The 14,493-nt window shown below is 36.9% G+C and overlaps 3 protein-coding genes across 4 annotated transcripts in view; 1 reads left to right on the plus strand and 2 right to left on the minus strand.

The window, feature by feature from the left end:
• Positions 1-520: 520 nt before the first annotated feature.
• Positions 521-10,715, minus strand: dcun1d3 (defective in cullin neddylation 1 domain containing 3). Its single transcript, XM_058766232.1, has 4 exons — positions 10,576-10,715; positions 8,666-8,737; positions 4,567-5,126; positions 521-1,811 (listed from the first exon to the last, which is right to left on the minus strand). The coding sequence occupies exons 3-4, from the start codon at positions 4,998-5,000 to the stop codon at positions 1,328-1,330; spliced, it is 918 nt and encodes a 305-aa protein (XP_058622215.1). The 5' UTR covers positions 5,001-5,126; positions 8,666-8,737; positions 10,576-10,715; the 3' UTR covers positions 521-1,327.
• Positions 10,716-11,039: 324 nt separating this feature from the next.
• On the plus strand, positions 11,040-13,774 carry lyrm1 (LYR motif containing 1). Its single transcript, XM_058766260.1, has 5 exons — positions 11,040-11,177; positions 12,125-12,283; positions 12,367-12,427; positions 12,549-12,580; positions 13,092-13,774. Exons 2-5 carry the CDS (start codon positions 12,134-12,136, stop codon positions 13,203-13,205), a joined length of 357 nt encoding a protein of 118 aa, XP_058622243.1. The 5' UTR covers positions 11,040-11,177; positions 12,125-12,133; the 3' UTR covers positions 13,206-13,774.
• Positions 13,740-14,493, minus strand: part of dnah3 (dynein axonemal heavy chain 3) — a 41,186-nt gene continuing 40,432 nt past the window's right edge. For both annotated transcript variants that reach the window (XM_058766144.1, XM_058766146.1), the window contains exon 61: positions 13,740-14,300. In XM_058766144.1, coding sequence (XP_058622127.1) covers positions 13,947-14,300 — 354 coding nt within the window. In that variant the 3' untranslated portion in view covers positions 13,740-13,946. The remainder of the gene's footprint in view (positions 14,301-14,493) is intronic.

The following is a 14,493-nucleotide window of genomic DNA, read 5'->3' on the forward strand; positions in this document are numbered from 1 at the left end:
AAATCGCTTTTGAAGATTTACAGACTAACAGGGTGAAAATATCAGACACATGCACATATAAACTGATTACCAAATAAAAGAATAAATTCCACTTTCGACACATTTTTGATTAGAGGAGAGTAAAAAATAAATAAATATTTCTTAATAAATGAATGAAGTTGTCAAATCCACACATATGTACATCTAACTCTTATTGATGTTTGTTATGCATTTTACCTGTATTGCTCAAAAAAAATTCCCCTCATGAGGGACAAAAAGTAAAGAATGACTGAGATTGAACTGAGATAATGCAATGATATATATTGCATCATTAAAAAAAAAATGATATGCATTATATAATATAATGCAACATATATAATAGGGACATGAAAAATAGTACAAATAATAATGTCTGATTTTAACAAAAAATCCTCCGCAGATCCACATCACCTCTGGTCAGATGATGCATTGAACATCAGAGATCAAAAAGTCAATCTCTCACAAATCCAACGCAAAGTGAACAGTACAAAAACACGTCAAGTCCAATGTTGAACACATTTTTATTAATTATAAACTGTTTCATTTATATAAAACCAGACACAAAAGACTGAAATGAAATCACTTTGAATTAAAAAAAAAAATAATGTAAACTGTAAAATAAAAGTAAAAGCTCACAGCAGACGTCCAACTGCAAACGAATCTGTATTTCCCCACTCACACACGCCCGCACACACATCTGACCACTGAGAATATATGAGAATCGCAGAACCAATGAATGCATCAGAGACATGAATGAGAACAAAATTAAATCAGAAATGATTAGGGAAGCACATGAGAAATGAGGTTTTGAGGGCTTCAGGACATCAATCACCGCAGCCTGATGTTAAACAGAACCAGAAGAACCACTACACAACCCTCAGCAAAAATAACCGTTAAAACACATCCCCTGCAGCGTTAATGCTGGCATGTGTGTGTGCGGGTTTCTTTCGTGCATAAATGTGTGTGTGTGTGTTTTCAAACTCGGTAGGCATCTGACAGAATTCCCTTTTCTTTGGCGTGTTGGTCAATCCCAAAATATTAGCGCTCTGGATGAAACGTGAACGTTAAAACAAATAAAATGAACAATATCAATAACTTAAATAAAAGTGCTTAAAAAACAATTTGTTTGCAGCCCTTTCATTAAAACAAAAGTCCGAGAGCGCACCAGGATGCCCAATGCGGTAAGACCGGAAAATTTAATAACAATAATTAGAATGAGAGTCACAAATCAGGATGGAGAGTGACGGGCTCAGAAACACCTCCGCACGTCATCGTCCAGAATTCACCACCATCCCAAACGCGGCCGCCCTCAAGATCCCGGCCACACGGACGCAGCCTCGCAGTCCGTCTCGGCCGCGCCGGAGTCCGACTGTTCTCTCCGCCGTCTTTCCGTCTCCCACTCCACGAAGGAGTCGAACAGGCTGGGCCAGGCCTCGTCCTCGCTGTAGTTGCTGAGGTCCTGGCCGATGCTCTGCGTGAAGTTCAGAAACATGTTCCAGGTGTCGCGAGAGATGCCGCGCACGGCGCAGGGATTCTCCGACAGGAAGTCCAGCCAGTGCTCCAGCAGCGGCGGCATGTCCAGCGTGAAGACGAGCCGCCACAGCGCGACGGCGATGGAGCGCTGCAGAGAGCGCTGGCCCTGCTCGGCGTCCAGCCCGAACTGGAAGGTGAAGCGGTAGAGATCTTTGAAACTCTCTTCTCCACGGGACTCCTCTAGCAGCACGGAGAACCGAGAGCAGATCCCCGGGATACTGTCGGCCTGGATCGCCTTACAGCCGTCCACAAACTCCCTCCTGAGACACACAAATGCAAAACATGTTAGGCTGGGATTTTAAAGTCGACATTTGTGACCCTTTTACTTCTGTAATGTGGCAGACTTATTCCTTATTCAATAGGGCAGGGTTTGTTCAGAATTTAATTGATAATGAATCCTGAAACAAAACAATTATAATTGGAATATATATTTAGTTATATTGTCTACATACTATATGTGACCCTGGACCACAAAACCAGTCTAAAGTGTTAATTTTTCGAAATTGAGATTTATACATCATCTGAAAGCTGAATAAATAAGCTTTCCATTGATGTGTGGTTAATATTGGACAATATTTGGTTGTGATACAACTATTTGAAAATCTGGAATCTGAGGGTGCAAAAAAATCTAAATATTGAGAAAATCGCCTTTAAAGTTGTCCAAATGAAGTTCTTAGCAATGCATATTACTAATCAAAAATGAAGTTTAATATCCTAATGATTTTTGGCATAAAAGAAAAATGTATAATTTTGACCCATATAATGTATTTTTGGCTATTGCTACAAATATACCCCAGCGACTTAAGACTGGTTTTGTGGTCCAGGGTCACATATATATATATATATATATATGTTTTTGTGTTGTATGAATTTTAAATTGTTTAGTAATTTTGTTGTTTTTGCCATTTTTAAGATTTTTTAATGTCTATATAGGTTATTAATATTTATTTACATTTAATTTTTTACATATTTACAGTTATTTTGGCACATCAACATTTACAGTGTTGGGGAAAGTCACTTTTAAAAGTAACGTATTACAATATTGTGTTGCTCCGTAAAAAGTAACTTATTGCATTACGTTGCTTTATTTTGCATTCTTGGTCTCATCTTGCCTGGGCTTGCTTGTTTGTTTTTAATTTAAAAAGTTCTATTTTTGGCAAATGTAAAGCCCTTTCACACCAAAAGTGAAATGAATACGCCTCAGGCTGAAGGAAATGTAAAGTCACGTCTGTACAGTAGAGGGTACAGCTCAAAAATTTTGAGGAATACTGAACGTGATCTTGTGCAGGTGAGATGAGTAAATGCATGTTCATATTTAATCTAGAACTGCAGTAAATATCATGGTCAGAGCGCACACAACGCCTCCGTACATACTCCTGATTTCTCTCAACACGGGTACAGGAGAGCGTTCAGTCAATAAATAGGAAAACAAAATAACTGGCGTTACTTATTTGAAAAAGGAACTCTTGATATTTTCTTGTAAATTAAAAAGTAATGCATTACTTTACTAGTTACTTGAAAAAAGTAATCTGATTACATAACTTGCATTACTTGTTATGCGTTACCCCAAACACAAGACAAACAATTATTTTTTCAGAGAATTAACTTGCACGGATTAATTGTTCACCTTAAGACTAACAATGCGCACTAACAAAATAAGTATTGTAAATTTTGGTTTCATGCGGACTTTAAGGCCAAATAAATACTGGGGGAAAACCCCACTGCCATACGCTCGACTGCAAACAGTGTCATTGCAACACGTTGATGTGATGAAGCAATCTTTGTGAGTTTCTGTCTGTTTCTGGAGGAACTGCAGTGACTAATGATCTCTCAACAAGAACACTGGGAAAACATCAGTTTTTTTACTTTGTTTTCTTCCACTTAACTTTTACTTTTTCCATCTTTTCCATCAGACCCTTATAATATCCATATTGATGTGCTGTAGAACTCTATTCAGAATGCAATATTAGTCTATTATGGCACAATAATTCAATTTTGACTGTTGAATGATGAAAGAACCGTTACAAATGATGATTCATGTCACTTTCAGGTCTTCTGTTGTACATTAAATGGAAGATCAAGCTCTGTGCATTGCATTACGGGATACGGTAATCAACTGCACAGTATAAATACTGAAAGATACCCTCAATAGCGTAAAAGCATAGCACATACAAACAAATAATGTGCTTCCCCTGCCATCTTTTTTTTATTTTATTTTTATTACATTTTATTATGAAGCTCAAAGTTCTATAAAGCTCTTTTTTTTTTCTCAAAGTTTTTTAAAGAAATTAATACTTTTATTCATGAAGGATGCATTAAAATGATCAAAAGTGTCAGTAGAAACATTTATAATGATACAAAAAAAATTATTTCAAATAAATACTGTTCTTTTCAATTTTCTATTCATCAAAGAATCCTGAAAGTGAAAACATATTACAGTTTCCACAAAGATATGAAGCTGCACTGATATGAAACGGTTTTCAACATTGATAATAATCATAAATGTTTCTTGAGCAGCAAATCAGCATATTAGAATGATTTCTGAAGGATCATGTGACACTGAAGACTGGAGTAATGATGCTGAAAATTCAGCTTTGTATCATAGGAATAAATTACATTTTAAAATATATTCAAATAGAAAACAGATATTTTAAATTGCAATAATATTACACATTTTTACTGTACTTTTGATCAAATAAATTCAACCTTGGTGACAAGACGACACCTCTTTCAAAAACATAAAAAAAATCTTACCCCAAACCTTTGAACCGTGGCCTATAATAAACTCAAACATGCACGAAACTCACCTTGTAAACTTGCATTTTAAAATATATTCAAATAGAAAACAGATTTTAAATTGCAATAATATTACACATTTTTACTGTACTTTTGATCAAATAAATGCAACCTTGGTGATAAGACACGTGTTTCAAAAACATTAAAAAAAAAATCTTACCCCAACCCCAAACTTTTGAACCGTGGCCTATAATAAACTCAAACGCTCTTGAAACTCACCTTGTAAACTTGCACATGGTAGCAGCCTGGAACTTCCACGCCAGCACCAGCACTTTGAACTCGGCCGGATCCACGCACAGATCGTTGCAGAAGCGCTCCATCCCCTCCTCCAGGATGGCATCTTCATGCTCGTCCTTGTAACACGAGAACAGCTCATCGATCCGAGCAAGCGACACTCCTTCCCCGTCCTGCGTGCTCTGCTCCCGCCGCACGTCTGCGGAGACGGCCGGAGCCGTGGTGCCCTCCACCGTCACCTCGGACACTTTGGTGCCGTTGAATATGACGTCGGTGGAGGACTTGGCCACTTCCTCCTTGTGCGTGCTGCCCGTACCACCGCCACCTTTTTTACCGTGTGATTTCCCAGCATCCTTTTCGCCACTTTTACTGCCCAGAGAGGATGTGGGGTTTTTACATTTAGTCACACACTGCCCCATGTCTCTCTCGCTCTCGTTCCCGTATTGGTGGTCCCGTCCGCGTCCTCTCTCGGAGGTCTTCCCTCAGGTCCAGACGGCCCCTGCTAGACGCCGCTGCTCTGGCTGACAGACAGCAGTCACCATGCCCTAAAGATTCAAAGATTCATTACAGAGAGTCACTTTAATGCATCACTCAAATATGTGACCCTGGACCACAAAACCAGTCTTAAGTCGCTGGGGTATATTTGTAGCAATAGCCAAAAATACACTGTATGGGTCAAAATTATAAATTTTTCTTTTATGCCAAAAATCATTAGGATATTAAGTAAAGATCATGATTCATGAAGATATTTTGTAAATTTCTTACCGTAAATATATCAAAACGTAATTTTTGATTAGTAATATGCATTGCTAAGAACTTCATTTGGACAACTTTAAAGGAGATTTTCTCATTATTTTGATTTTTTTGCACCCTCAGATTCCAGATTTTCAAATAGTTGTATCTCAGCCAAATATTGTCCTATCATAACAAACCATACATCAATGAAAAGCTTATTTATTTATGCATCAGCTTTCATATGATGTATAAATCTCAATTTCAAAAAATTGACCCTTATGACTGGTTTTGTGGTCCAGGGTCACATATGAAGTATAGGATCAATTATGCTTCATGTTAAGCCCGAAACACACTGCACGGTTTTCAGCTGTCCCGGATGAAAGATTGGCATTGTGGTGATTTCTGTGAACGTGACTCCTAAACGGTGGTCCTGTGTCGTACAGTGAGAGAGAGAGGTTCAAAGACGGCCATCAGCACAGTCAAAAATAGCCTACAATCAGAGGCGGACGGCAGAGAAGTATTTTTACCTTACTCAAGTAAATTTAAAAAGTATCTGTACTTCATCAGAGAAGTAACTTAACTTCACAACATTCCAAAGCATAATGTCATACTTTTAACTGCACTACATTTCAGAAATTAAAGTTGTTGTTTTTTTTGTTTTTTTACCTTTAATACTTAAGAACATTAAAAATGTAGTACTTTCTAGTACTCAAGTAAATCTTTGAATTTCTTTTACTTGAGTAAAAGTAAGAAAGTAATAGATTTCTAATGTAAATGATATTTAATATGAAACATAGTGCAGTAAAAAGTAGAATATTATGCTTTGGAATGTTGTGAAGTAGTTTTCCAAAGAAAAACACTAAAGTACAGCCACATGAAAAGTACTTTTAAAGCAGAGTAAAAATACTTCACTACCGTCCGCCTCTGCCTGCGATGCAGCATGATCATCGCAACGTGTGCTTGCTGCTACAATCCACGTTTACTGACCAACCAATAAAAACGCGACATGAAATCAACACGACATGGTGCTAAAACATAAACTGCTTACCTCCAGCTCTTTCGTCGTGTCCACTTTTCTGTTAACTGCTAAAGTGTGATTTATCATGCTCTTTTTGTTTAGCACTAGCGCATGCTGATGATGTTTTCTTCTTCTATAGATACATGCATCGTTGAGTCAACAGGTGTCATCACCGTACAGTCTACACACGTCGTAGCCAAGTTTATTAGATCCATGTCTCGCACAGTGTGACATGCAATGACCGTACAGGATTGCTAACATCGTGCAGTGTGCCTCGGGCTTTAATTTAGCTGAGTGTAAATGTCAAAGAAAGAACGTGAAGACTCTGGAGGTTTTCACAAGCCTTTTCATCCCACTTCCAAAGAACAACGACGATCAGATGAATCTATATTGCACGTACATTGTTCCTCTTTTTGAAGTCACAAACACAAAGTTCCCTAGATGAACCTGAGCTTCACTTCCTTACACACAGCGTTGCCGTATCTCACTGCGGTTAACACTCCCTATTCTTGAACTGTTTTCTTAACTTGTGATTTTTTTTAATTCTGCATTTTTTTTTTTTTTTGGAAAAGCAGACCATTGAATTGTCTTGTATGAATCTTATCCGGCCAAACAAAGAAAACCAGTAATACAATTGCACCCTGCCAGTGAATCAGAGGCAGGGCAGGACGTTAACTAACCAGTGTGGTGAAATCTATTCATTGTGGTTGCTGAACTAGTAATCAGTGTATGATGGCATGTGTAGTGATTCTCGCAGCCGCCGCTCCTCCCGCGTTCTGACTGGCTACATGATAACACGAAGAACTCATAAATGCTTCCACCATGACAGGAGCAAACGTACTGATAAACTGTGTTACTAGGCCGGGGCGAGTTGCACAGACCTGTCTAAACATCAGGGGATCCCATCTGAAGTTCTCAGAATAACACATTCATAATGAGCCGTTTGTGCCTCCAGAGGAATGAGAACAATGCGAGTCCATAACTCATCATGTGGGTTTCTTTGTTTCTGGCCTTTGTTTGTGTGTTCAATATTAAATAAAACCCATTTATTTTTCTCTCAAGCACAGAAGAGCCGTGAGACGCCGTTTACTTATGAGCACCATTATGTTATGCCTTTGAAACACACAAATTAAAAAAAAAAAAAAATCATGTAATTGTAACAAACTACAGAATGTATCAAATATGAATTATTGCTGTAATCAGAAATGTGAGGAATCAAATACAAAGACTCTCGACGATGTGCTGTATTGTCAAATTAGAACCTTTGCCTAACAATGTCCATTAGCTGTGACAGTATGTTATAAATACTATAATTATTATAGGAGATATAATTTACTTTATAAATAATTTCTCTTATAATTGTAAATAAAGTTATAAAGTAGAATATTTGCTTTAAATCAATCATTACTAATAAAAATAATAATGTAATATAATGTTTTTTTTAATCTATTTTATAAAGAATTATATAGAGAGATTATAAAGTATAATATTTACATCATATTAATAATTATAATTTTTATTTATTGTAATTACATTTATTTTGCATTGAATATACATATGAGACTATTTACGAAATTATAGAATATTATAGAGTACTTCAAAATCAATATTCATACAATACTATTTATTGGAATTAATTTAATTTTTATACAGAATTTAAATAGAGAGAGCATTTTAAAAGAGAATATTTACAAAATTGCACAATTTTACCTTCTACCTTTCCCTCACATGAAGAATTATTAATCCTAATTATTTATTATATACATTTTTTTATTTACACATAATAAATGTAGACAACAGAGACTATTTACAACATTATAAAGTAGAATATTCACTTAATATTTTATTTATTTTATATAGAATGCAAATATATAAGCAATGTAAACAAGCAGAACATTTAATGAGAGAATACATACAATATTATAAAGTAGACCATTTACTTTATATGAATAATTCTTAATTATAATTTTATTTTTATATACAATATCACAAATAAAGGACACTGTTATTCTTAAAATGCAGCGGTCTTGAGCTGCTGCTCCATAAAAAAAATATTACAGACAGAAATGTTCGCTAAAACATTATTTCATCTAAATGAAGCATCGCCCTTATGTTAGTAGATCTAGTGGTGACATGCAAGTTAACCTTAACAGCTAGTCTCTATGGATGCTGTGACATACACAGATACGTTGCATTGACCAATCAGCATCCAGCAGCAGAATGGTGCACTTTATAATGAGCGGTGAGGTGAGCAGAACGGGCTCAGAGCGACGGCATCACCATGGATCAGGACACACGTGTGGTGTAGTAGTGTGGGACGCACTGACTCACCCAAACCCCTGAGCACTGAACCGACGTGTCATCTGAGGGAACTCCATGGAGACGGCCGGAACATCCGCTAGCCTGAGCACAAGCAGACCAAAGAGTCATTAGAAAATGATACGGCGCACAGAAATAACACGCACCACCATCTGCAGCATCTGCAAAACACACCTCAGTCCTCCGACACACTTTCACACACTCGATCACAAGACTGGAAACTAACCAACCCACAACGCAGTACCCGCGAGGTAACCTAAATAAAACAGGGTAGATGGGAGCTGGGTTACATTAGAGGTGTTGGATTGCTGGTGTGACCGATGCCACGGTTAAATGACATATAACCCGACAGGGGTCATCGTCACAGCAACGCACACCTGATGGGGATGTGGCCAGCAGCTGGGGTCAAAGGTCAAGAGCGAGAACAAATTCACATTTGTAGGTTGATAATCAACACCCAACAGCATCTATGTGCTGCATTCACGAGTGTAACAGGATGCTCCATAAGAAAACTTGATCGGATGGTGAAAACTAGCTATTACATACAAGAAATGTTAGTAATTTTATATTTATTGATGTACTACATGATATGTAATAGTACTGTATGATTTGTATATTCATTTACCATAGTATTTACATGCCACTCCAAAGCACTTAAAATACATATCAATAACCTATCCAAAAATATACTAATAGCACAGTCAGATACCTTAAAGCAGAGGTTTTCAGTTTTCTCTTGATGCTATGGCCTCCCAAATATTATTATTCTGCAATTTCCACTATGAGAAAATATTTTAAATGTTTAAAATATTATTTGGAAAATACCTAGTTCCTATTAAGCTATATTTTGTGTTTTTTTCTTACTTATATTATTTATTATAACCATTTATTATAGTACTGTAAAATTTAATTTACTCATTTAATATTTTAATTTATTTTTTTCTAATGTCTAAACGTAATTTTTTCAATCAAATTTTCTATTGGTTTATAACTTATTCTTTTTAATTCAATCTTTAATTTTTTTATTATTCATTTAGTTAAAAATTACACTACTTTTTACACTACAATTACAGTTATATAATTTTTTAATTACACTTTTGTCTCTTAACTTTTCCACAGATCCCCCATCTACTTGCAGCCCCCAAAGCCCAGTTTGAAAACCCCTGCCTGTTCTTCAAAGAATATCATGGTTAAACCACTGTAAAACACGGTAACACCATGGTACTTCTTTGTTAGTGAGATTAACTCATGTTTAATATCAATTCAGGGCAGTTTTATTACATTAAATGTCATTTTTAAATACATTTTTTGAATATAAAGGACATTATGACATAGTCATGTTCACTTTATATAGACTATTATTTCTGAAATAGACATCTGTATGTGTAAGCATCTGTCTATCTAGTCAGCATTTTTTGGGCATCACAGGCAAATGCAGCCTTTTGAGCATCTAAATTATACATATACCATTTTTAAGCCATCTATTTTATATATACGCAGCATTTTTAGGCATCACAGGCGATATTTGATTCCGATAGTGCTGTCTATGTAAGCAACTCACTAGATTTGAGCCACAGCCAAGAGTCTCTATCAGTATAAATAAGAAACTTTTCCTTTAAATTACGATTTTAACTGTCCGTCTGTATAGCCAAAACACCAAATATCCTAAACAAATGAGCTCTAGAATCATACTGAGAGTTATGATATATTAATATGCGACTGTGTTTGAGTACTGAAGAAATGAACGTAACAGTTAAAGTCTTTTAAAGAGCTGATCTCATGTTAGCAGCTTAGCTGGTTAGCTTCAGATGATGAGGCTGGTTAATTTATACACACTAAACTTCATTTAAACTCTAAAATGTGTAGATTCTGGACAGAAAGGCAGCAGAGATGTGAAGTGAAGGTGTTTTGTGTTGATTTACCTGTGGAAAGATGATGAAACGGATCGGAATCAACGCATCCCTGCTGTCATGCTAAAGCTAAAGCTAATCCCACCCTCCAGCCGAACCGGGTCGGTTCTGAATCTCTGTGTTTAAGCAGGAGAAGAGCTTCTCTTTGTGTGCTTCTGATGCTCTTTGGGTCAATAGATGATCATAGTTGACAATTCCCCCGCATCACTTCCTACAGACCCGAACCGAACCGAGCCTGCGCTGATCCAAGCCGGCTCCGGTAAAACCTCCGCCTTCACCAGCTCCCACACTCCTCTGGATCGCTGCTGGGGGTCTGAGAGGATCGTGACAGACTGGATGCGGCCGCACGGAACCACAGAGACGCGGATCGGCTGCTGATTGATCGCAGTTTCTCTTTTTGTTTGGGTTCGAGAAGGTCTGCGCAAAAGCCGCGCAGCAATAGCTCCCCCAAACATCCCGCGGATCTCTGACTGCGCAACGTGAGAGCGTTAAGGACTAGTTCGAAACCAAACTCTCCGCAGTTCGAGACGTCGTCGCTCGCGAACGCGTGGACGGCTGGAGTGCGGAAGTGCGGAGATGCTCACATAAGCTGTATTGATCTAATCACGCTATAGGTAATATGTATTTCATCAGGAAGTAGAGCTGACGAGCAGCTAGACTCTTACTGAAAAAGCGAAAAGGCTGTAATAAATATAATGTATGTCAGATATATTGCAAACCTTACTGACATGTATCTAGTTTACCTAACAATAACACAGAGGTCACGCAAGATCTGTCACACACACGCAATGCTGTAGATTTCAGTTTCTATCACATTTTTTGTATATTAATGAATATTTTATACTGAATAATAATGATTATTTCAAAATTATTATGCAGGAAAGTGATATCTTATGCTGCATAATTGTGCAAAAATAGTCACTCTCTCTCTATATATATATTAATGTATATGAATACATAATCATATATAAATGAATTTTTAATCATAACCATTATTTTACATTGTCAATTATCACACGTAATTGTTGAAATAACCATGCAATATATTATTCTGTATATACATTATTCTGTATATACAAAGATTGTTAATTCAAGCTGCATAACTGTTGAAGTTTAGAGTCTGTTGAAGAATTTTTAAAAATCATGTTTTTTTAATTATGTTATGGTGTTAGCTGTTTTTTTAGTTATTTTTTAACCTAGTCAAAATAACTCAACTGCAGTTTGATTGAGATTAATTGGAATGCACAATGAAAAAACATGATTTTTGAGAATTGTTCAAATCTGTTTTTGCATATATATATATATATATATATATATAAATCATTATTATTCAGTGTGTATATATTTTGTTTTGCATTCTTTTCTAATTTCATTTAATGCATTGTCCATCTAAATAATTATGAGCATTACAAATTAACAGAAAGGGTAAACATGAATGTGAGGAAAATCTCAAATTCTTTTTGCAATCCTAGAAAGCTGATTAAAGGTGAAATGATGCATACTGTCATTATAGAATGTCAGATTCATATATTTGCGGTCTTGGTGTGTTCGGTGTTCACAGGTAGTCCGGATGTCTCGTTCAGATGTGCTGTCTCTCTACAGGAGGGTCCTGCGCATCGCACGCAGCTGGACAGCGCAATCTGCTCTTCCACACGACACTGACACAGAGAGGAAATATATCGCTCAGGAGGCTCGAACCCTCTTCAGACAGAACCAGCAGGTGTGGACTGACCTCAGATCAGCGGAAGAGCTGCTGTAGGTCTCATATCTGTCACGTTCTCTCATATCTTCTCTCTGTTACAGATAACAGACCCAGAATCAATCAAGAGATGCATTGAAGAGTGTGACGCTCGGATAGAGATAGGTGTGCATCTTGCATTAAATAGTTGCTGCAATTTAATGTCCATTAATCGTTTTCAGATATTTGGTGTTATCAAATAGCAGGTGACCAGCTTAAAATTATTGTTTTCTGTCTTTCATGTCAGGACTGCATTATAGGAACCCCTATCCTAGACCAGTAAGTTTCTCTACATATTATCATAAGCACTAATAATATTACTATATTTGGAAACAGAATATGATCTCATGAAGAAATGTCCGTCACATTTCTCGCAAATTGCTTCTAATAAACTTACAATTGAGATATAAACTCAGAATTCTGAAACAAATACAAAATGACAGAATTGAGAGAAAAATTTGAATTGTCAGATAAATTTTATTCCATGGTGGAAACAAAGAAAACTGAATTGCGAGATGTAAACGTAGAATTCAGAAATAAAAGTCAGAATTGTAAGATATAAACTCACAATTTGTGAGAAAAAAGTCTGAATAGTTAAATTCACAGTTTGCAATTACCTTTTTTCTGTGCAAGAAACAAGCTTCCATAGATGTGTTTTTAACTTTAAAGTAAGTAATGGTTCATTCAGAAAGCCGTAATGATCCTAAAAAGGCTTTGTTGTCTATTCTTTTGAGTTTGGAGTGAAATCTTACTTGATACAGGACATGTTCCTTGCCATCTTCTCTCTCAGACGTATCTTCCTCCGATGGGTCTGGCCACTCAGAAAGGCAGAAAGCTGCGAGCTCAGCAGAGACTGAGGAAACAAGCCAAGCCGGTGTACCTGCAGTCTCACGATGAGACCTGACACACAGACTGTACAGACGCCACTGTACTGATCCTAAAGCGTTCAAAAGCACCCGGAAACATTAGAAAATTCTTGTCTGTTCCTGTTATTTCTAGCTAAATGACAGCATTGTGAAACAGATCATAGTGAAGTTATTCTCACTACCAGCGCAAAGCATGATGAATGATATATTAGGAATAGTTCACCCAAACATTCTATCATTGTTTACTCGCCCGCATGTGTTTCCAAACCTGTATGAGTTTCTTTCTTGTTATTTTGAGGAATGTGGGTAAGCAAAGAGCTGCTAGTCCCCATTGACTTCCATAGAATGGAAATAAAATTGCATGGAAGTCAGTGATGGTATTTTCTTCAAAATATCATCTTCTGCAGATGAAAGATGAAGTTGTAAATGAAGTTGTTTGGAACAACATGAGGGTGAATATATATCCCTTTAACGTGAGCTGTTTTGTTTGATGTTAAAGGTGTATTTATTATATTTGTCATATACTGCATTGTATAAAGGTCTCAGTTAAAGTTGCATTTAAAATATCTAGCTGTATTTAAATTAAAGTTTATTATTTCTCATGTCATTCATTTCACATGTTGAATTTACACCTACAAATGGTTTGTCTCTGCACATTTAAGTGGCATTGAGGTTATGTTAACATGCACCGTTGTTTTATTATTCTATTCAATTGCATTAAACTTAACGATAGTGCTGTAGTCTTGTATTTTATCAGTTTTTGGCACAAAGGCACACTCTCAGTTGTCTAGTTGGCAGAGGCAGGCGACGCCGCGGTTGATCCAGTGTTTCTGGGGTTTGTCCGAGGGCAGCTCGATGGACAGCACGTAGTTTGTGGAGTGACCAGTGGTAGAAAGAGTCCCACGCCTGGCGCTGGTCTTGTACACGGGGCAGACGTAAACGCTCTCGTGCAGGAAGCTGGCGCTCTCTCCGGGCTTCAGCCAGATTATGGGCAGCGTGTCGAAGAGGACTTTAGGAACAGACTCACCGATAACCATGTGCTCTCGATCCCAGCGCGCTCCCTCAAGGAAAAGCCCACGGACGTACGCGCCGTCCTCCGGCTTCTGCTCCATGTGAGTTTCCTGTTTACAGACCTAAAAGAGATGCACATTATTATATACATAATGACTGTTTTTAAAAGGAATTAATATTTTTATTAAGCAAGGATGTGTTAAATTGACCAGAAGTGACAGTAAAGACATAATGTTACAAAAGATTTCTACTTCAAATCCATGCTGATCTTTTGAACTTTCTATTCATCAAAGAATCCTGAAAAATAAAATGTAT

This window comes from Onychostoma macrolepis, chromosome 24 (assembly GCF_012432095.1).
Source record: "Onychostoma macrolepis isolate SWU-2019 chromosome 24, ASM1243209v1, whole genome shotgun sequence".
Lineage (NCBI taxonomy): Eukaryota > Metazoa > Chordata > Actinopteri > Cypriniformes > Cyprinidae > Onychostoma > Onychostoma macrolepis.

What these genes read in the sequence shown, in the direction of transcription:
- dcun1d3 (XM_058766232.1), bottom strand. Translation starts at nt 5,000, where the DNA reads ATGGGGCAGTGTGTGACTAAATGTAAAAACCCCACATCCTCTCTGGGC. An exon ending in ACCATGTGCAAGTTTACAAG is followed by an intron (nt 1,812 to 4,566) that starts GTGAGTTTCAAG and finishes TGTGTGTCTCAG; the next exon opens with GAGGGAGTTTGTGGACGGCT.
- lyrm1 (XM_058766260.1), top strand. Translation starts at nt 12,134, where the DNA reads ATGTCTCGTTCAGATGTGCTGTCTCTCTACAGGAGGGTCCTGCGCATC. An exon ending in TCTTCAGACAGAACCAGCAG is followed by an intron (nt 12,284 to 12,366) that starts GTGTGGACTGAC and finishes TCTCTGTTACAG; the next exon opens with ATAACAGACCCAGAATCAAT. An exon ending in GGAACCCCTATCCTAGACCA is followed by an intron (nt 12,581 to 13,091) that starts GTAAGTTTCTCT and finishes CTTCTCTCTCAG; the next exon opens with ACGTATCTTCCTCCGATGGG.